The sequence below is a fragment of the Melanostigma gelatinosum genome (genome assembly GCF_949748355.1).
Source record: "Melanostigma gelatinosum genome assembly, chromosome: 14".
NCBI lineage: Eukaryota > Metazoa > Chordata > Actinopteri > Perciformes > Zoarcidae > Melanostigma > Melanostigma gelatinosum.
In genome coordinates this window covers 2,366,520-2,387,209 of record NC_136647.1, presented here as the reverse complement: position 1 = coordinate 2,387,209, position 20,690 = coordinate 2,366,520, and the positions used below count along the sequence as shown (strand labels likewise).

The window sequence follows — 20,690 nt, the reverse complement described above, 5'->3', positions numbered from 1 at the left end:
CCTCGCTGACATATTACTGATGACTGTGCCTGTGGACTTGTACACACTTCAAGATAATAGTGTCTCCACGTATTTGTTGTTGTTTTGGTTTGCTACGACTACCTAAGAAGCTAGTTAGCTCGCAGCGATGTCCACGTGTTGCAGGCTGCACGTGACGGTGCGTACGGCTCGTGGACTATTTGTCTCCAGACGACACACTCGGCTGTGTGGACATCTACCGTTGAGTCAAAGCCTGAGTACAGGCACGCCTCTCCGGAATGACTTCTTCAAAGGTGGGGGGCCTTAAAAGAAAGGAGCGAGCCAAATTCTCATCCAGAAATTAGCATATTATTGTAATTATTTGTTTATGCAGATATGTATGCAACCTGTATGCAACATCTGGAACTCTGTGTTGAATTGTTATAACTCTGCATGCATATTATCTTTCATCCAACCCTTTAACAGTTGTCCCCACTGCTCCTTACACCAACGTTACAGTAGATACTCCACTTAAATGTGAAGTTATATCAAAGTGTTTTACATGCCGAATTGTAGAGAGGTAGCTAAAGCTTCAGAATACATCTTAAGTTGCATGGTGAGAGTAAACAGTTGCCTAAATGATGATGAAGTAGAATAAAGTTGCTGCTTTTGTTGCTCAGACCTGGAGAGCCAGTTTTCGGCGATGAGGAAGAAGGCGTCGGACGCTCTGCCGGGCAGCAGCTGGAGCCCTCTGCAGATCAACTCGAACCTTCCTCCGGACAGGGCCGACATCGTGATCGTCGGAGGCGGCGTGGTGGGCTGGTCCGTCGCCTACTGGCTCAAGCAGAAGGAGAGGGTGCGAGGAGGGGTGAAGGTTCTCGTGGTGGAGAAGGACCTGACGGTGAGGCCCCAGGATTAAACATGTATTTATATAATATAAAAAACACTTTATATGCACGATCAAACAAGACATCATAAAGGATAATTACATCATTCAGTAATCAGGCCATCACCTGTGTCATCTGTATTCTTACTCTGGTTTTTTGCATTTGCTTTCATGGCGCCATCTTGTGGTATCACAGGTGTGTGAGGGTGTCTGCAGAAGGTTTTTACGGATGCTAAGAAGGAAAAACTGATGAATATAGAGAGCAGATGATTGATTTTATTGATCTCAGACTGAATCCTTGTATCCTAGAAAGTCTAGCATGCAGCAGGCCTATTCTTCTTCTACATGAATGCAGCATGCTTCTTCTTATTCTACATGCATGCAGCAGGCCTCTTCTTCTTCTACATGCATGCAGCAGGCCTCTTCTTCTTCTACATACATGCAGCAAGCCTCTTCTTCTACATGCATGCAGCAGGCCTCTTCTTCTTCTACATGCATGCAGCAGGCCTCTTCTTCTTCTACATGCATGCAGCAGGCCTCTTCTTCTTCTACATGCATGCAGCAGGCCTCTTCTTCTTCCACATACATGCAGCAGGCTTGTTCTTCTACATGCATGCAGCAGGCCTCTTCTTCTTCCACATACATGCAGCAGGCCTCTTCTTCTTCCACATACATGCAGCAGGCTTGTTCTTCTACATGCATGCAGCAGGCCTCTTCTTCTTCCACATACATGCAGCAGGCCTCTTCTTCTTCCACATACATGCAGCAGGCTTGTTTTTCTACATGCATGCAGCAGGCCTCTTCTTCTTCTACATGCATGCAGCAGGCCTCTTCTTCTTCTACATGCATGCAGCAGGCCTCTTCTTCTTCCACATACATGCAGCAGGCTTGTTCTTCTACATGCATGCAGCAGGCCTCTTCTTCTTCCACATACATGCAGCAGGCTTGTTCTTCTACATGCATGCAGCAGGCCTCTTCTTCTTCCACATACATGCAGCAGGCCTCTTCTTCTTCTACATGCATGCAGCAGGCCTCTTCTTCTTCTACATGCATGCAGCAGGCCTCTTCTTCTTCTACATGCATGCAGCAGGCCTCTTCTTCCACATACATGCAGCAGGCCTCTTCTTCTTCTACATGCATGCAGCAGGCCTCTTCTTCTTCCACATACATGCAGCAGGCCTCTTCTTCTTCCACATACATGCAGCAGGCTTGTTCTTCTACATGCATGCAGCAGGCCTCTTCTTCTTCCACATACATGCAGCAGGCTTGTTTTTCTACATGCATGCAGCAGGCCTCTTCTTCTTCTACATGCATGCAGCAGGCCTCTTCTTCTTCTACATGCATGCAGCAGGCCTCTTCTTCTTCCACATACATGCAGCAGGCTTGTTCTTCTACATGCATGCAGCAGGCCTCTTCTTCTTCCACATACATGCAGCAGGCCTCTTCTTCTTCTACATGCATGCAGCAGGCCTCTTCTTCTTCTACATGCATGCAGCAGGCCTCTTCTTCTTCTACATGCATGCAGCAGGCCTCTTCTTCCACATACATGCAGCAGGCCTCTTCTTCTTCCACATACATGCAGCAGGCCTGTTCTTCTTCCACATACATGCAGCAGGCCTCTTCTTCTTCTACATGCATGCAGCAGGCCTCTTCTTCTTCTACATAACCCCTCATTAACTGCTTTCTTCCTGGTTCTCCCCAGTACTCCCAGGCCTCCACGGTTCTGTCTGCTGGAGGGATCCGACAGCAGTTCTCTCTGCCCGAGAACATCCACCTCTCTCTGGCCTCCGCAGACTTCATGAGGAACATCAATGTGGGTCACGTCTGATGTTTGTGTCTCAGCTCCACCATGACGGGTCTTTAAATCATTAAACGTGACAGTGACTTGTGTCGCGTTAATATTTTGAGTGTTGACAGTGAAAACAGAAAAAACTAAAAATATTTAATAATTTGAGACAAATTATAAGAGAGTCATGAAGTAGAAATAAAAGCTCAATAACAGAAAAAGTAGTAAAACGTGTGAAATAGAAACTAGATTAATAGACTAACAATAAAATGTAAATATCTTAAATACAATGTTATGAGTGGTAAATAAAATGACAACAAAATAGAAGAAGTTAGTTAGAATAAAATGTTTAAACTTAAATACAATAAAATAAGTGATGAATAAAATAACAATAAGATAGAATACTAAATTGCCACTTAAATATAATAAAATAAGTAATCTATAAAATAACAATAAAACATACAATCTTTCATCTTAAATACAATAAATTGAGTAAAATATATATATATTTTTTAAAAGGAAATATTTAAAAAATTCTCAAGCCCATTGATGGCAGCGTGATGTGCATCTGTTTGTATCTGCTGCATGTTTTGTAACGTATTGTGAGTAGATGAATGACTCTTCTGCGTCGTCTCAGGAACACCTCGGCGTGCTGAATGAAGACCCGGTGGACCTCCAGTTCAACCAGTCAGGATACCTGTTCCTGGCCAGCGAGGAGGCGGCTCACATCATGGAGGAGAACTACAGCACCCAGAGGTGTTTCATCTAACGGAGACTCTCCAGTCAGAGATTGTATTTGGACAGTTTGACTTCAGGGATTATTATTCCTCAATTAAACAACCTCACTTTGTGATTGTAGGAACGCCGGAGCCAAAGTGTCCCTCCTCTCTCCGACACAGCTGAAGGAGAAGTTTCCGTGGATAAACACAGACGGGGTGGCGCTCGCTTCACACGGTGAGAGCAGATGACACACGGGCTGATATTTAGTCACTCCTTAATATCGTAACATCTTCTTGAGCAACACTCGGCTGATGAGGGTCAGATTTACGAAGATAATAATGTGACAGAGGAACTCCCAAAAAGTCATGTTCAAGATTATATCAACGTTCAAAAGGGAGTTTATGGACCGCAGTGTTTTGCTTATATCTTTTGGAAAAGCTGTGAACACAAACTCATTTTACAGCCGATCAGTGAACTCAAATATGTTCCTGAACACGTGAGACGAGCAACAAGCCGCGCAGTCACAACATATCTGTGCATTTGTTTGTGATTCCTCAATGTCGTTACTCATTTACACTTTATGATTTCATGAAGAAGTGTGACACCAGTAAACAAACGTTTCTTACCCCTGCGTCCTGACTTGCAGGCTTGGAGAACGAGGGCTGGTTCGACCCCTGGACTCTGCTGAACGCCTTCAGGAGGAAGGCCCTCTCCATGGGGGTCATCCAGTGCTGTGGAGAAGTCACAGGTTTGTTACTGTGGTTCTCCTGACACCAAAAACATCCCGATGTACAGTAACTCTGATTGTTTCAGTCTCATTACGATGATTTCCTTTACGACTGTGTGACTGTTTCTATTCCTTCCTCAGATTTAAAATACACAACCAGCCGGATTTTATCTGCTGATGGTGATGAAATGGATCTCAGGAGGATCGGATCTGTCAAAGTGAGCGAGCGTCACGTAGCTGTCAATCAACCTGTCGAGTTGTATGAGCCGAGAATCTTCTTTGTTGTTGTTGTTGTAAAGGCCGAGATAGATTTAAATCCAACATAGAATTAAAAACGTCTTTCTGAATCTTGCGAATGAATATCTGAAAACTGAAAGAAGTGCTGCCTCTTGTAGGTGATTGGAGTGACTTTTTGTCGGGTTAATGTAGTCGATGTGTCTTTAAATACTGAGGCAGCAGCGCAGTGTTGTTCATGATGGGATGTCCGGTGTTGAGCAGGTGCAGATGCCCAACAGTCTGGAGTACCAGCCGGTGGAATGTGCCATTGTGGTGAATGCAGCGGGAGCCTCTTCTGCTCGGCTGCCAGAGATGCTGGGAATCCCTCTGCCCGTGGAGCCGCGCAAAAGGTCGCCGGTGACTTCAAGTGGCTTATTTTCCTCCTTTTTCAACCCAATTGCTGTCAAAATGTCTAGTTTTCTTTGAAAGTGCCCCTTAGAGTGCAGCTCTTTAGCATTCTGACGTTATAGTGCCGACTTTCAGCTTTAATTTGAGGGTTTTCACAACAATTGTAGCTCTTTTTTAAACACAGAGGGTAAGAATTGTGGCGTTGAATTCCTTCACTGCTCACCCAAAATGGATGTAAACACTCAATGCAAAGAAAAAAGGTTTATACGACGTGTTCAAACACGTCGGGAACACAAGTGATGCATCGTCTTTCTGAACGGCCACACTTGTAAATAACTCGCCTGCAGGGTGTTTTATTATTATTATTAGAATCCAAACTAACTATTTAAAACACCAAAGTCACACAATAACACGAACTGATGGAGGCAGCTGTAGATCAGTGAAATCAGTTTGTGTCTTTGAAGAGAGCGCACATCAGTGATTTTAATTGAACCGAGGACGACAGTAGAGCCGTAGATCATTAGAATACATGTCAGTAAAGTCCAGTATTTATGTTAAGTGTCCTTATTTTCTCTAAACTGGCTTCAGCGTCCCTGCGAGACCTTCACTAAATCCTCCTCCATGCTGCCTCGAGAGGCTCTCGGCCGATACGAATGCTTTAGTTGGAGCGTTTCCACTCAGGCGAATGAGAAGCTTTCATTTGAAATGTTTCATGCCAGAAATCAACTGAATGTCGGCGTGAAAAACCGATGCTTTAATGACGGGAAAGTACACGGGATTATACTGCATGTAAGATATCTCTTCTTCTTCAGGTATGTGTATGTGGTCCACTGTCCTGACGGTCCCGGTCTGGACACGCCCTTCCTGGTTGATTACTCTGGAGTGTACTTCAGGAGAGAAGGCTTAGGAGGGAACTACATCGCCGGCATGTCGCCAGAGGAGGTTTGTTATTCTGCTGAGCGGTTTCTTGTTCTCCTATTTTATGATAAAGAATTAATAGAATATTTATTTTGTTTTCCTCCTCAGGGGGAGGAGCCAGACACCAGTAACCTGGAGGTGGACCACCAGTTTTTTGAGGACAAGGTCTGGCCCAGATTGGCCTCTCGTGTTCCAGCCTTCGAGAAGCTGAAGGTCGGTTTATACGTCGATATATAAAAGAGGTTTCATTCGGCAATTATTCTATACTTATGCTAGTGTAGTTCATCTAATTACTCTCATCATTACAGTTATTTTATGGATTTTATTGTTTGTTCAGCTTGCCCAAAGCCTCAACCTTTGCAGATAACTTTTAGAGTTTGATCATTTCTTTCAGCCCTCTGTTGTCACTAAGCTACAAAACAAAAGTTTGAACCTGTAAACCTCTCCTTGATGTGTACGTTTCTACAGGAAACAGTGTGCACATCACCCTGATTTGTCAGAAAACGTCTCAATAATAAAGTAATGATTGTATTTAAACGGCAGCAGCTTGGTGAGTGAGAACGTTACCCGTCTGTCTCTCCAGCTGTCAGTCGAATGTTTGGCAGCAAAGTTAAGAAACAAACTTTCTCACGTCTTTTCTCTCTAATCACTGATTTAAAATGTAGACACATACGATCACACAGGTGTTAAACAGTGTTCATCTTTTTATGCAACGTCGCGATCACAAAATAAGGATTTGCTGTCTGTTTAATTTGAGGACCGTTTTAACAATCCGGATGAAAGTGTCTTCAGCTCTTCTTCTCTCGTTCCGTCCGTCAGGTGACGAGTGCGTGGGCCGGTTTCTACGACTACAACACCTTGGACCAGAACGGCATCATTGGGATGCACCCGCTCATCAACAACATGTACTTTGCCACCGGCTTCAGCGGCCACGGCCTGCAGCACTCCCCCGCGGTGGGTCGGTCGGTGGCCGAGCTGATCCTGGACGGAGACTTCACCACGCTGAACCTGAGCGGCCTCGGCTTCCGGCGCGTTCTGGCCCAGGAGCCGATGCTGGAGAGGAACATCGTGTAGAGGAGGCCGGGACCTGGACGCCTTCACGCTGCTAATGCCACAAGTCTCACAACTTTGGTCTCCATCTTTATAGTTGTGAACAGAAGGCCTATCAGTGATGAATGAGTTTGAACTCACCAGGTTAATAACTCAGATCTGGTGGGGAAAAAACATGAACTTTTCAGAAAATACGAAGCGGAGAGGAGGTGTGACGTTGTGTCAGAGCCTCAGAGGAAGCAGGTCTGGGGGGTCAGACTAGGACAACATAACCGACACCAACGACTTCCTGTCGACAGTCAGCGGAGGAAGAAGTACTCCGATCTTTCTAGTGAAAGTAGCAATAACAGTGTAGAAATACTCTGAATGCAGGACTTTTACTTGTAGCAAAGTATTAGTATCTGGGCTCCACAGTAACGAGTTCCCATTGTGAGAAATTCTTATGAAAAAATAGGGACAGCAAAAGGTACAGTCAGAACCAGACCGTCCATGTGCGTTACCTCGCGCGCACACAGGCGAGGAAATTATGTTTGACTGTTTGATGAACCCGTCAAATGTTCAAATTGATTGAACAGACAAAAATAACGATGAACCCGAAGGAAAGACAAAAAATACATTTTATGCAGATTGGCCCATTTTAGAGTCGTATATATTATGTAATGTGTAAGCATCACCACATGCTGACGGGGAGCTGAATCTGGAACAATGCAAAACATCTGAATGTACGAGTTGAATGTTTTATATATTTTTGCATTAATCTGTAAAAATGTAAACGGAAACTAAAGTTATCAAATCAATGTAGTGGAGTAAAAACTGCAATACCTCCCTCTGAGCAGTAACAGAAAATGGGAATAGTACAAGTACCTCGAAATGTACAATAGATGCATTTTGTTGTGTGAGACGTTGTGCACCAGATGGAGACATTTCGTCAAACTGTTTCAGCTCAATTTTAATTTGCCGTTTCAAGGTAGAGTGAATATTCTCTGTAATGAGAGAGAGAACGGATCAGGGCCTCAATAAAATAAAGTACCTTTTTAAAAACCTTCAAAGCTTTTTCAATTTCAAACTCCAAACTAAAGAGAAAATATGACGTCCTTGTGGAACATGATTAATAAAAAGCACCTAATTCAAGACCCTGATACGCTGAAATTATTAATGATTTTTAAAGACGGGATGAACGCTGCGTTAATGGTATGCATATTAAATCATGGTGTCGGTTGGTCCAACAGGTTGTTCACCCTTTGTTGATATAGTCCAGTTTAATCCGTCCTCACATATTAATGTGGCACATTAAACTGCTCTCAGGATCAACATTAACGGCTCATTTCTGTGTATTTAGTTCATTAAAGTAGGTTGTGTAGAGTAATACTTTCTATAGAGCTTTGAACGATGACCTGATCGGTGTTTATTTACTTTGAGAATGAAAAAACGTGGATGGTTTTGTTTCCAGACTTCTTGTCCCTTTACTTCAGCTAAACTTTGCTAAACATACTCGTCATCACAAGTAAAGGTCCTGCATTCGAAACCCAATTTAAGTAAAAAGCTACCGTCAGCAAATTAAAGGTACCGAAAGTCAAATGTGTTACTCGACTATATATGACATTATTAAAGGAAGAGTTTCATAGCTCATGTTTTTATGGTAAATATGAAGCTACAGTCAGCAGAACCGTTAGCTTAGCTTAGCACAAAGGCTGGAAACAGCCTGGCTCTGTCCAAAGCACCAGAACCTGCCACCCATCTCCTCTAAAGCTCATTAATTACCACCTGTGTTCTTGTTTCATCCGTGCTAAAATCATAGTTTCACGTGGTTTCATGTCTTTGTTCGGGACCAGTAACTGACCCAGAAATGTTCCTTTACACACACATGAATGCAGACGCTGTTTTACTGCTGTAGCTGCTTGAGGTAGTTTTTGCTGCTTTATGTACAGTTGGCTAGTTTAGCTCTGCGGGTCCCTCACGAGATCAATCAGTCTGATTCGTGTTCATTTCTTTCATCTTTGCTTTATTGTGAATTATTGGATCATTTGACGTCTAGAGGGGAATGTGTGTTTGGTGGAACCATTTCGTGTGGTCTGTTACGCTTGATGGTGCAAACTGTGTTGTTTTCTCATGCAACTAAAGAACGACCCCCCCCCCCCCCCCATAGTGACACCAGCAACCTCCACATGTTAACTTCCTGCAGCAGAATGCAGCACACCTGCAAAGAGAGCGACACATGCAGAGCAGTCGCTGGAAAAAACTAAAAGTGTTGGTCCTAAAGTGGATTATGTTTCCATGAACTGGACAATAAAAAGCTTAATATCCCCTCATACTGCACCAAATTATTCCCATTAAAAACATCAGTTTATGGATCTATCTTTGTGATGATCAAAGTTACCAGCACTGGGTTCATTTGTTGCATATCTATAGAAGTAAAGAGCATTCTTGCACAAGAGGGTTGAGAGTCACTCATTACCAGCAAGCGACTCCATAGCGCACGTGGAGGGTTAGAAAACAACAGGAAGTCAACATGAAGTGTAACTTCCTGGAGTCTCTGTAAACTTCAACTGGTCCCAACCAAGAAATCCAGTCCTGCACATAAACCCCGTCCTACATCAACAACAAATATGAACTTTTTCACACTACGGATTGACATAGAACAAGTTCATCTGTGAGCTTTAGAGGGGACCTTTGGTCAGAGCTAAGCTGTTTCCCCATGTTTACAGCATTTGTGCTCAGTTGAGTTAGCTCCATATTGAGCATACAGATGTTACATCTAACTCCCGAGAGCAAATGGGATTTTTTCCCAAAATGTTGAACTTTTCCTTGAATGAGTCGGCAGCATGTTTGTCTAATTCTCTTATTTTGAATGTTCTTAATGCTTTGTTTTTAATTTAGCTCGTTATTGTCTGTTTGTTTAAATGTTGCATTTTTATTTATTTCTTAGAACTTTGAGCTACATCTCTTGTATAAGAAGTGGACGTCGTCATCGTGACGTCACACATTGGTTTGTGGACTAAAGTTTTGAAGCCTCGAGTTCGGTGATGTCGCCGTCGCCACCTTGGATTACGGCCTTGGCCATTTTGGCTTTTTTTGCAACCAATGTACAGGAAGTGACCATATTTGGACTGAGGAGGAGTGACGTAGTGACAACGTATACGTCTCTGGTCGAGAGACCTGTCAATCACAGTAAGCCCCGCCCTAAAGCATCCCCTGCTTTATGGTCTGTTGACTCTAAATGGACCATAATGTACTAAATGAACATCATGCTGTATTGAAGAAGACTTGAAACTAGAGATTGAGACATAAACTCATGTTTACAATGTTTACTGAGGGAATAAATCAAGAGAGAAGTAGAGTCATTTTCTATAGACTTCTATACAACCAGAGGAGTCGCCCCCTGGTGGACACTAGAGAGAATGCAGCTTTAACACATGAAGCTTTGACTTCACTCATCAGAATCGGAGGTTGCTGCCTGGACCAAAGTATTGATCGTCATCAACTGACACTTCAACAGCTGTGTGTACAGATGACACGTGGCATTTAATTCCTCATCACAACAACACGTACTACAACATCAGCTGTCCGACGAAGAACACATTCACCTGCACGTTATGCCACCGTGTTGTTAATTAGGTGTTGATGGTTGTCCCTTCCAGCACAATCCGTTCGGTACAGCTGGCTCTCTGGGAGCAGACGACCGACTGCAGGCAGCAGAGCAGACGGTCTGCAGCCTGCAGGCCTTCCTCCAGCTGGCAGCGCAGACAGACAAACGGGTGATCTTTGATCTCTACCGTCCGCCCAGAGGCCACCCGTACAGGGACACCTGGATCCAACGCACGCTGGACGTCGTCCAGAACGAGTCCTCCATTCACTCCTCGCAGGTGAGTACGTCCTCACTTTATTCCAGCTCATGATGCTCCACCATGAATACTGACAAAGTCAGACACATTGTTGGCTCCAGGTCACACAGTGCTTTACACGCTCATCCACCAGGTGCTGTGGCTGCCCTCAGACCTGCGTGCTCTGGTCCAGGACATCGATCCTGAGCTCCAGCAGACGTCGGGCAGTCGGCTCCCTCTAGAGGAGCTCCAGAGCAACCACATCGTCACGCTCAACCTGCACTACAGCTCCATGTCCACGGAGCTCACCAGGTGTGTGAGTATTGAAGATGCCCCCCCCTCCCAGGTGTTTCATAACACTTCATGACTCCTCTCCTCACCTGTGTGCAGTGAGTACGCTGCAGCGAACATCACCACCAACCTGTATGTGATCAGCCAGCCGTGGCTCTTCTCTCTGGCCTGGTGTGCTGGAGTCCAGTCGGTCACCACCAACGCTCCCCAGCTCCTCAGCAGCATGAGCTCGCCTCTCTTCCTCATGGTAACACCTCAGATACACACTGTGTGCACTCACTCAAGTACTCTACTTAAGTACACATCTAAGGTACTTGCTGCAGGGCGATAAGGACAAAATCTTCTATTCTGATCCAGGATTTTACTGATAATTCAGTAAATAATCTACATTAAATAAACATAAAGCCTATTTTTAGTCCTGTGTGAATTGTACGGAGTGTTTTTATTCAGAACTTTAGTGCAAAATAAACAGTTTCAAGTGAAACTACAGAGAGAAAACAGATGAATATTTCCAGCTACACACTGACTATGTTAACATGCACACACATACATGCTTATCAGATTAAGACAATAGTTTCTCTGTGTGTGAAATACTGACTTCCTTTTGTTATTTCTGTGTCTCAGAGTCCAGACGAGTACAACCTGATGTGGATTCTCTCTGACCTGGTGTCCCTCGTGCTCATCTTCATCATCTTCATCTTTCACTGGTGAATCTGACAGTTAAAAACTACAAACACCACACTGAGAAAAAACTACAAGTTAAAGTCCTGCATTGGAAATCTTACTTCAGTGAAAGTATGAAACATATACAGCTATCTATATCATATATATAGTTAAATAAAGTGTACTTGTAATGTACATTCAACCGGTGATGAGCAGTGAGCATGATCACAGGAAAGGTCTTGTGATCTCAATAAGAGACGGAATGTTTCGTTTGTTCGTAGGTGGCGAGAGAGACGACTGGCTTTCTGCTCGAGCAGCAAAATCACGCTGGACAACGGCACTTACAGCAAGTTCAGAACAGGTAGATTACTGTGAAGAAAAGTACTTTGTTCATGACTTACTGGACTTCTCATGACATACTATGATTTATCTTTTTATGATATACAGTAGTTCATCTCATACTATGATTCTTCAGGTGATTTGTTTTTATGACGGTATAGTATGTGATTATTTTAATGACATTTAATAAAATACTTTATTTGATAAATGCCATGCTACGACTTTTTTCAACATTCTATAATATGACATATTGCTTTTTACAACATATTATACTCTGAGTTTTTCTACATACTACACTGTGTCTTTCCTGTGGGATTTTCCGACATACTATATAAACACTATGGCTGTTCAGGACTTTTTCTGACACTTTACTCTGATTATTTAATATCATGATTTGATATTCTACACTGTGACTTCTTCTCCAGACCTTCCTTGTTGTTCCGTGCTCTCCCTCAGTTAATCATGTTTCCTTGTGCTCAGACCTCCACCTCCCTGTCAGCTCTTCTGGATTCCCAATCTCCTGCCTGCCTGTTCACTCTCTCAGCCGTCAAACACAGCTCCCCGTTCTCCTCTGTTCATCCACGAGATCAGCTCAGGAACAGTCTCCCTCCGTCTTGCCCGTCTGCCATGATCTCAATTCTGGAAACCAAGTTTTGCAATAAAGCTTTTAATCTGAGTCTGTGCTGAATTCTGGGTTCACTCAACACTGAACTTGACTTTAAGAGAAATGTATTTATTGTGTTCAGCATTGTGTCAAAAAAAGTCATGAAAAAAGTCAGTTTGTCCGAACAAATCTCATAGCATGAAGTAGAAATACACAATAAAGTATCTCTAAATTGTACTTAAATATAGTACTTGACTAAACGTAAAATACAAAAGACAAATCCAGTTCAAAGTTTCTTTGTTTTTATTCTGTTGAGGATTTGTAATAGAAACTAAAACCCTTAAACACCTTTTTATGAACTAAAGAATAAGTGTTTCATGACTTTCTCCAATAATTTGAGCCAGTAATCATAATGTATTATATATACACGATAATCAGACATTAAACATTTTCATTTGGCACCCAGATATTTAAGGAATGTGCAAATGCTTCTTATTCCTGAGTGCATTGTTTTTGATGATTCAGCAGTGTTGAAGGCAGGTTATGCAGTTATTAGAATGAATCAGACGACATCAGATAATATCAATCAGTGGCTTCATGTCTGTGTGTTGGAGTAGAAAGACATTTACAGACAAATAGAAAAAACATTGATCAGAATGTGAAGAATCAATAAAGTTGACACCGTAAATCACCAATAATATAGATTTGTTACATTAAATGAAAGAGTCTCTCTGCAGAAAATCAAGTGTTTGTTCTACTCAGTGTGATTGACAGGAGAGATGATCAGAGGAGCAGAGTTTTTACCACCATCATTAAGTAATGGACTAAAGAGTGGGTAGAGTTTCTCAGTGAAGCAGCAGCCAGTAAAGGAGTAGATAAGAGCTGCAGACTTAACGTCATAGAAGGAGACCAGACCCTCCTCATAGTCCACAAACACCCCCACCTTCTGAGGCCGAGACTTCAGAGAGAGACGGACTGAAGGATCATCACAAGCTATGTACTTATTCTCATTCCTCAAACATATCATCCAGTAACCTTTCTGAGGAGTCAGTGTGATTCTTCCCTTCCTGTTGATCGACTCTCTGGCCACTCCTAAATCCCACTCAGTCTTCCCTTCAACCTGAACCTCAAAGTAAAATCTTCCTGAAGAGAAACTCTGCTTTGCTAAGACACTAGGACAACGATCAAATCTCTCTGGATTGTCTGGTAGATTCTTCTTTACATCACCATGTTTAACTTGTTTTACATCATCAGACAGGATGAGTTTGGGATGTGCTGTATCAGGATCAAGTGTCACATCCACTGCAGACTGCTGGACCCTCTTCAGCTCGACCTCAAACAGCTTCTTCATGTGTTCACTGAGCGTCTCCTCCAGCTGGTTCACAGCTCTCACCACAGTCCCCTCATGTGAAGGTGGACTGACTCTGACTCCTGTCCAGTCCTTGGTGGGTGGAGCAGTGTTCAGGGTCCTGAAGCTCTGGAGGAGGTGGAGGTGGTCTTCAGAGCAGGAGAGCTGCTCCACCTCAGTGCTTCTCTTCTTCAGCTCAGAGATTTCCTGTTCCAGCTCTTTGATGAAGCCTTCAGCCTGTTTCTCTGTCTTTCTCTGCTTCTCTTTGATGGTGTCGATGAGCTCGGCCTGGCTTCTCTCAACAGACTCCTTCAGAGCGGTGAAGACCTGAACACCATCTGCTATCTCTCTGTCTGCATCTTCCTCACTGAGCTCCACTGAGTGTTTGATCTCATCAATCTTCACTCGTCTCTTCTGGATCATCTGCTGGATTTCAGTCTCAGTCTTCCCCAGCTCGGCTTTCTTTCCTTCATATTCTTCTTTCAGAGGAACAACATCATGTGTCTTGTGGTCTAAAACAGTGCAGAGCATGCAGACACACATCTGGTCGGTCTTACAGAACAGCTCCAGCAGTTTATCGTGCTTCGTACACATCCTGTCTTCCAGGTTCTCCACGGGGTCGATCAGCTGATGTCTTTTCAGACCTGACGTTGTCAGATGAGGCTCCAGGTGAGTCTCACAGTAGGAGACCAGACACACCAGGCAGGACTTCAGGGCCTTCAGTTTGGTTCCAGTGCAGACGTCACAGGGAACTTCTCCTGGTTTGGCGGCTTGTTGCTCTGAGCTGCTGCTGCTGGCTTTCTGTTGAGCTGACTGTCTGAACTGAGCAGCCATCTCAGAGATGAAAGTGTTGACCTGCAGCTCAGGTCTGGTGTAGAAGAGCTTTTTACAGTTGGGACACTGAAACGGGACATTAACGTTCCAGTGTTGAGTGATGCAGGCTTTACAGAAGTTGTGTCCACATGGTGTGCTGACTGGATCAGTGAACACATCCAGACAGATGGAGCACAGAAACTGATCTTCAGTCAGCAGACAGCTGGCAGCAGACATATCTACACTCTGAGGACAACAAGTGAGAAAACAAACTGTTATCACATCTTCAGCAGCAGCAACAGTGTGTGTCAGGTATTGTTTTCACATTGTGTGTCTCTGTGTGTGTCATCATGGTGGAATGTGTCCTGGAGACGCCGACTGTAGAGGAACATTACAGAAGAGGGTTTGAGTACTTTAGAAAGGTGCTCACTACATAGAATTTAAAAACACAGAGTGATCCTCCATCACTGTCACATCACATATTAAACAATAATACTGCTGCCCTGCTGCTTATATATTATCAGAGTGAATTCATATCATTTGTAAGGAGCCTAAACATTTTTAATTTCACTTTTACGTTGAACACATTACTATTTACTGACATGTTTGGACCTCAGATATTCACCAGAGTACAGAACAGTTATGTAAGTTATAACACATCAATGTTGTTCCTCTATAATCAATAAATACATCCACACATTACATCACATGCTGTTCTCTGTGTTCGGACAATCCAAAGGGAGTAGCAGCTAGGCTAGTTAGCTTCTAGCAGGCCTAGCTTATCTGCTGCTCCTTTGATCTTTGTTATGGATCCTGGTTTGAACTCACTTGACACCAAATGTTGAGTTTCTCTGTAGAACAGTGAACTCACCAGAGTTTGTCAGAGACTGTGTTGTTGAGAAGAAGCTGCTGGATTCAGTTGAATGTTTCTTGAGAGAGAAACAGAGAGACTTGTCTCGACTGCAGCTCTGCTGTCGCTCAGACTAACTTTCACTTTCACTTCAGGAGAAGTGAGTCTGCAGCTCTCCTCTTTCAGAGTGGCTCCTCCTCTCAGTGAAGCTCTGTCAACGAGCTTTTACTGCCTCTTTGACACATAACTCGACATTCAAACAACACGAGTTTGACTTTTTCCTTCTTATTCCTTTATTTCTTTGTGTGTGTTTTAAACGTTAAATCCTGAATGTTTTTTTATTTACACATTTTAAAGTTTGTGTGTATTTTTGTAAACATCCTATTGCTGCTGTCTTGGCTAGATTACATCGTGATGAGATTTACCTGCTCAAATAAAGGTACGAATAAAATAACAATAATAAAATATTATTATACAATAAAGTATACAGCAGCCAAAAGAACAAACAAGTACAAACAGACAACATGACAGAAGAGGTCAGTGTAAGATATTCTATAGTACGTCACTAAAAAGTTCATAAAAAGTCACAAAAGTCAAAAAAGTCCTTCACAGATTACGCCACAAAACAATCTCAGAATAGTGTCTCACACAAAGAACTCATCAAATAATGACGTCATATATAATGTCATAGTATAGGATGTCAAAGAAAGTAAAAAATAGTATAGCATGTATGATAAAGTTTAGTATGTCAAAAAAAAGTTATAGTACAGTTGTATGTTGAAAAATAATTCATAGTGTAGTATGTCAAAACACGTTGAAAAAAGGCAAAACAAAGTTGTAGTATTGTGTCCAAAAAAGTCATTGTATAGCATGTAAATAAAAGTCATAGTTTAGTTTTGTCGAAAAAAAGTCATGGATAGTGGATAATATATTGAAATAAAATCCAGATTAAAAAAAATCTGTATAGTGTATCAAAAATAGTCTTTGAAAGAAAGTCATAGTATAGTCTGTTAAAAAAACAAAGTAAAAGTCTGACCATAGTATGTGAAACAAGTTGTGGAAGAGGCTTGTACTGTAAGTGGACCTTGAGCTGCAGTTGTTTTTAATGCTTTGTTTTTAATTTAGCTCGTTATTGTCTGTTTGTTTAAATGTTGCATTTTTATTTATTTCTTAGAACTTTGAGCTACATCTCTTGTATAAGAAGTGGACGTCGTCATCGTGACGTCACACATTGGTTTGTGGACTAAAGTTTTGAAGCCTCGAGTTCGGTGATGTCGCCGTCGCCACCTTGGATTACGGCCTTGGCCATTTTGGCTTTTTTTGCAACCAATGAACAGGAAGTGACCATATTTGGACTGAGGAGGAGTGACGTAGTGACAACGTATACGTCTCTGGTCGAGAGACCTGTCAATCACCGTGTAGCCCCGCCCTAAAGCATCCCCTGCTTTATGGTCTGTGTGACTCTAAATGGACCATAATGTACTAAATGAACATCATGCTGTATTGAAGAAGACTTGAAACTAGAGATTGAGACATAAACTCATGTTTACAATGTTTACTGAGTTAAATCAAGAGAGAAGTAGAGTCATTTTCTCATAGACTTCTATACAACCAGAGGAGTCGCCCCCTGCTGGACACTGGAGAGAATGCAGGATTTCAGACTCTCGTATCGGCTTCACTCTGTATAACCTGAGGTTGCTGCCTGCCTGCGACTCATTGCTCGTCTTCCACCAGCTGCTATCTTAACAGCTGTGAGTCCAAACAACATGTAAATAAAAAAATTAATGTTTTTGTTCATAATGATAATTTTGGAGTGTCTTTGGAGGGTGACTGTGTGGTGACTGCCAGACTTGAAGACTGTCTTGCTAGATTTTAGTGACTTTTATTGGAGAAGACTTGGCAACATGTAGTGTCCTCTTGTCTCGTGTTCTAAAGATTACTGCCTTTAATGGCCTCGCATATGCATATCGAACTTGACTGTTGTGGCACAAAGTTAGGACAGAGGCCTGTAAAAGTCTTGCGGGTTCTCTGCAGATGAATTAATACATCAGAAACACTGAGTGCATCTTCATCCATCTCCTGCTCCCTTCATTTACATCCAGCTAATGGCATCTGTGTCCATCGCTGAGGGGCGTCGTATCAATTCAAACCCTCTTATATCATAACCCATCATGGAAATATGCTGCCTTCTGCAGCCAGGAGAATATGGCGAAGACATTTTGTCCCTGCAGCTCTTCATTTAGATGCAAATGTGAGGCGGGCCTGTGGGTGGGGGGAACCAGGGGAAACGCAATTGAGGGATTTCTTTGTGAGGCCCGATGCAAATCCCAAATGTTCTCAGGGCTGAAAACAAAAGCAGCATGGGTGCTGCACCGGCCACGAAAGGCCCCTTCAATGGATGCACCTCCTGCCACACAAAAGCACCGAGGGCTGCATGTTCCTCTCCCCACGTTGGAGAGACATTTACAGCCGAAGTCACCGGTACTATCGTTCAGACTTCTTTTTGTGGTGACTGCTTGAGTGATGACGGGAGCCACCGTGAAGCGACGGCTGACGGGAGCCTCCCCGGCTGGCTCCGCTGTCTGTGTGAAGCCAGTGTACACGGTGGCATGTGGCTGGGATTAGGAAATTTCACTGGATTAACATCTTTCCAACGCCTCCGTGGCCGCTCGCTGGGAGAAAGTCTGAAGTCGCAGCGGAGATCCAGTGAGCACTCTGGGCCCATGGTCTCCCGTAGCAGGTACGTTGAACTTTTCTCTGCTTCTTTGAACGGATTGTGGATGAATGTATTTACTTATTTTAGACTTTCTGTCCAGATCTTGTCAAAGAGTGCTGTTAACTTCTCTAACAACCCAAATGAGTCTCATATCCAACACATACAGGGTTGTTTTTGCTGGAGGAGTTCAGCTGCTTAGAGGAAAGTTACTTCAACATTTTCATAACTTTATATGTGATTGTAAACGTTCTCAAGCAGAATATTCAACAGTGGCTTCATACAAACAGCTAAAGGAATCCAAAAACAGTACTTTTAAGCCCTCATTAAAGGCTTAATAGCTGGAAAAAACAACAACAACACAAGTAGTTCTCCTTGTTCGTCCAACACCAACGTGATGAGGACTTAATGAGAACAATACTGTTTAAAAAATGATCACGATTATTCTTAATGTCTAAAACGTTTTATTACAAAAATATGTGTTTTTCAAGTTCTAGCACCATTTTTTCTTTTCAAGGGAACAAGTTCTCTGAAATGTAAATCTTGAGTCTGTTATGTAAGACCAAAGTGGACCACGTGGTTCAAACAGTACAAACGGCGAAAATAACAATAACTTGCATTATTCTGTTGTAGGCCCGTACTAATCTAATGATGAAGAAGGGGAATGAATGTCTTTAAGTCACTGTTTGTTGTCTATCAGAGACAGTTATTGACAGTGAGATACATTGTTCGCGTTCAGGTTAAATGATAAATATTCTTTATTTTTCTTATTGTCAACAAATCCCATGAAACAGCCAAAACCAACACTGTGTTAGTTCTGCCACATGATGAAGTAAATCGATACAAATTGGTCACAAATATAAAGTTGTATTTTTTTTTTAAAGGCTCAGTAATTTACAACTGTCGTTTTTAATCAAACGTTACTCAAACGGGAGTAAATAGTGCATTTGTTGGGGACTATTTTCAGCGGCGGATGTATACACATTTGATGCTCCAGTGAGTGTTTACAGCAGCGTGATGTGTTTGGAGCTCTGAGACACTGAGGAATAAGATATATAAGGTTTCAGTTATACAGACAATACTTGTTAGTTTAAAATAATGAATTGTTGGATTTTTTTTGACAATATGAAAAATATAGACTATCACAGACTTATCCTTTACAGTAAGTAGAAACAAATTTGTGAATTGAACAATCAATGTGTTTTCATATCACATGTTAGGCTCAGTTAGCTGCTCTGTTGGTTTCTTTCCAAGCTAAAGGGTTTTTCCTGATTCAGACTTAAGTCTAACTTTAGTTAAAGGATAGTGGGGGTCGTACGCTGCACAGATTGTGAAGCCCTTTGAGGTAAATTTGTGATTTTGGGAACATGGACTTGACTTTGACTGATACACATCGGTACTAATCTACGGTTCTCTCCAGCTCCAGGATGTTCCAGGTGCTCCAGGGTCACATCCAGCCGGCCGGACACCGAAGCCGCAAAGCTCGCCTGGTCAGCAAAGAAGGGCGCTGCAACATCGAGTTCGGCAACATCGAATACAGCAACCACCTGGCGTACATGGTGGACCTGTGGACCACGTTCGTGGAGATCCGCTGGCGCTTCGTCCTCCTCCTGTTCGTGGCCTCGTTCACGGGCAGCTGGTTCATTTTCAGCCTGCTGTGGTACTGGATCGCCAAGAGCAACGGGGACCTGACGGGCCAGAACCGCACCGACGGACACGTCCAGTGCGTAGACAACGTCAACGGCCTCACGACGGCGTTCCTCTACTCCCTGGAGACCCAGACCACCATCGGGTACGGTGGCAGGGCGCTGACGGGCCACTGCGCCGGCACCGTGGCTCTGATCATCGTCCAATCGCTGATGGGCGTCTTCATCAACTGCTTCATGTGCGGCGTCATCTTGGCCAAGATCTCCTTGCCCAAAAACAGGGCGAAGACCGTCACCTTCAGCGACACGGCCGTCATCTGCTTGAAGAAAGGAAGCATGTGTCTCCTGATCAGAGTGGCGAACCTTCGGAAGACCTTGTTGATCGGCAGCCAGATCTACGGCAAGCTGCTCAGGACAACGACCGCACCGGATGGAGACACCATCATTCTGGACCAGGTGGACATCGACTTTGTGGTCGACGCCGGAAAGGACAACTTGTTCTTCGTCTGCCCGATGACCCTCTACCACGTGATCAACAGATCGAGTCCGTTCTACGAGCTGTCGGCGGACTCTCTTCCCCACCAGGACTTTGAGTTGGTGGTGTTTTTGGACGGCACGGCCGAGTCCACCAGCTCCTCCTGTCAGGTCCGAACCTCCTACGTCCCCCAGGAGATCCAGTGGGGGTACAGTTTCCTGCCCATCATCTCCCGCACCAAGACTGGGAAGTACCGCGTGGACTTCTCAAACTTTTCCAAAAGCGTCCGGGTCACCACGCCGCACTGCGTCAGCTGCTTCGAGACGGACGCCGACCAGAGAAACCACAACAGCAGCCGGGACGGAGAAAACCACAACCAGCAGCAGAAGTCGGGGATCGACAACTTGGGGTTCCAGGTGATCGACATTCACGACTCCGTGGACATCACCAAGATGTGA

At 43.5% G+C, this 20,690-nt stretch overlaps 4 protein-coding genes across 5 annotated transcripts; 3 read left to right on the top strand and 1 right to left on the bottom strand.

Moving 5' to 3' along the window:
• Positions 1-10: 10 nt before the first annotated feature.
• Positions 11-7,862, top strand: foxred1 (FAD-dependent oxidoreductase domain containing 1). Its single transcript, XM_079283169.1, has 11 exons — positions 11-272; positions 639-859; positions 2,547-2,657; positions 3,268-3,386; positions 3,490-3,584; positions 3,997-4,098; positions 4,219-4,295; positions 4,576-4,703; positions 5,514-5,643; positions 5,728-5,832; positions 6,439-7,862. The coding sequence occupies exons 1-11, from the start codon at positions 128-130 to the stop codon at positions 6,691-6,693; spliced, it is 1,488 nt and encodes a 495-aa protein (XP_079139295.1). The 5' UTR covers positions 11-127; the 3' UTR covers positions 6,694-7,862.
• A 1,830-nt stretch (positions 7,863-9,692) lies between these two features.
• On the top strand, positions 9,693-12,445 carry LOC306787964 (glycerophosphodiester phosphodiesterase domain-containing protein 5-like; the record flags this gene model as incomplete). The annotated part of the gene is made up of 7 exons (XM_079283291.1): positions 9,693-9,752; positions 10,308-10,532; positions 10,645-10,802; positions 10,881-11,028; positions 11,406-11,488; positions 11,726-11,805; positions 12,264-12,445. The coding sequence occupies 7 exons, from the start codon at positions 9,693-9,695 to the stop codon at positions 12,443-12,445; spliced, it is 936 nt and encodes a 311-aa protein (XP_079139417.1).
• A 333-nt stretch (positions 12,446-12,778) lies between these two features.
• On the bottom strand, positions 12,779-15,522 carry LOC306788457 (E3 ubiquitin-protein ligase TRIM21-like). Of its 2 annotated transcripts, none has more exons than XM_079283995.1 (2): positions 15,420-15,522; positions 12,779-14,794 (listed from the first exon to the last, which is right to left on the bottom strand). In XM_079283995.1, exon 2 carries the CDS (start codon positions 14,783-14,785, stop codon positions 13,142-13,144), a length of 1,644 nt encoding a protein of 547 aa, XP_079140121.1. In that variant the 5' UTR covers positions 14,786-14,794; positions 15,420-15,522; the 3' UTR covers positions 12,779-13,141. The 2 variants fall into 2 exon arrangements, with proteins under 2 accessions (XP_079140121.1, XP_079140122.1); XM_079283996.1 differs by having other exon boundaries at positions 15,377-15,517.
• Positions 15,523-19,538: 4,016 nt separating this feature from the next.
• Positions 19,539-20,690, top strand: kcnj1b (potassium inwardly rectifying channel subfamily J member 1b; the record flags this gene model as incomplete). The annotated part of the gene is made up of 1 exon (XM_079283532.1): positions 19,539-20,690. The coding sequence occupies one exon, from the start codon at positions 19,539-19,541 to the stop codon at positions 20,688-20,690; it is 1,152 nt and encodes a 383-aa protein (XP_079139658.1).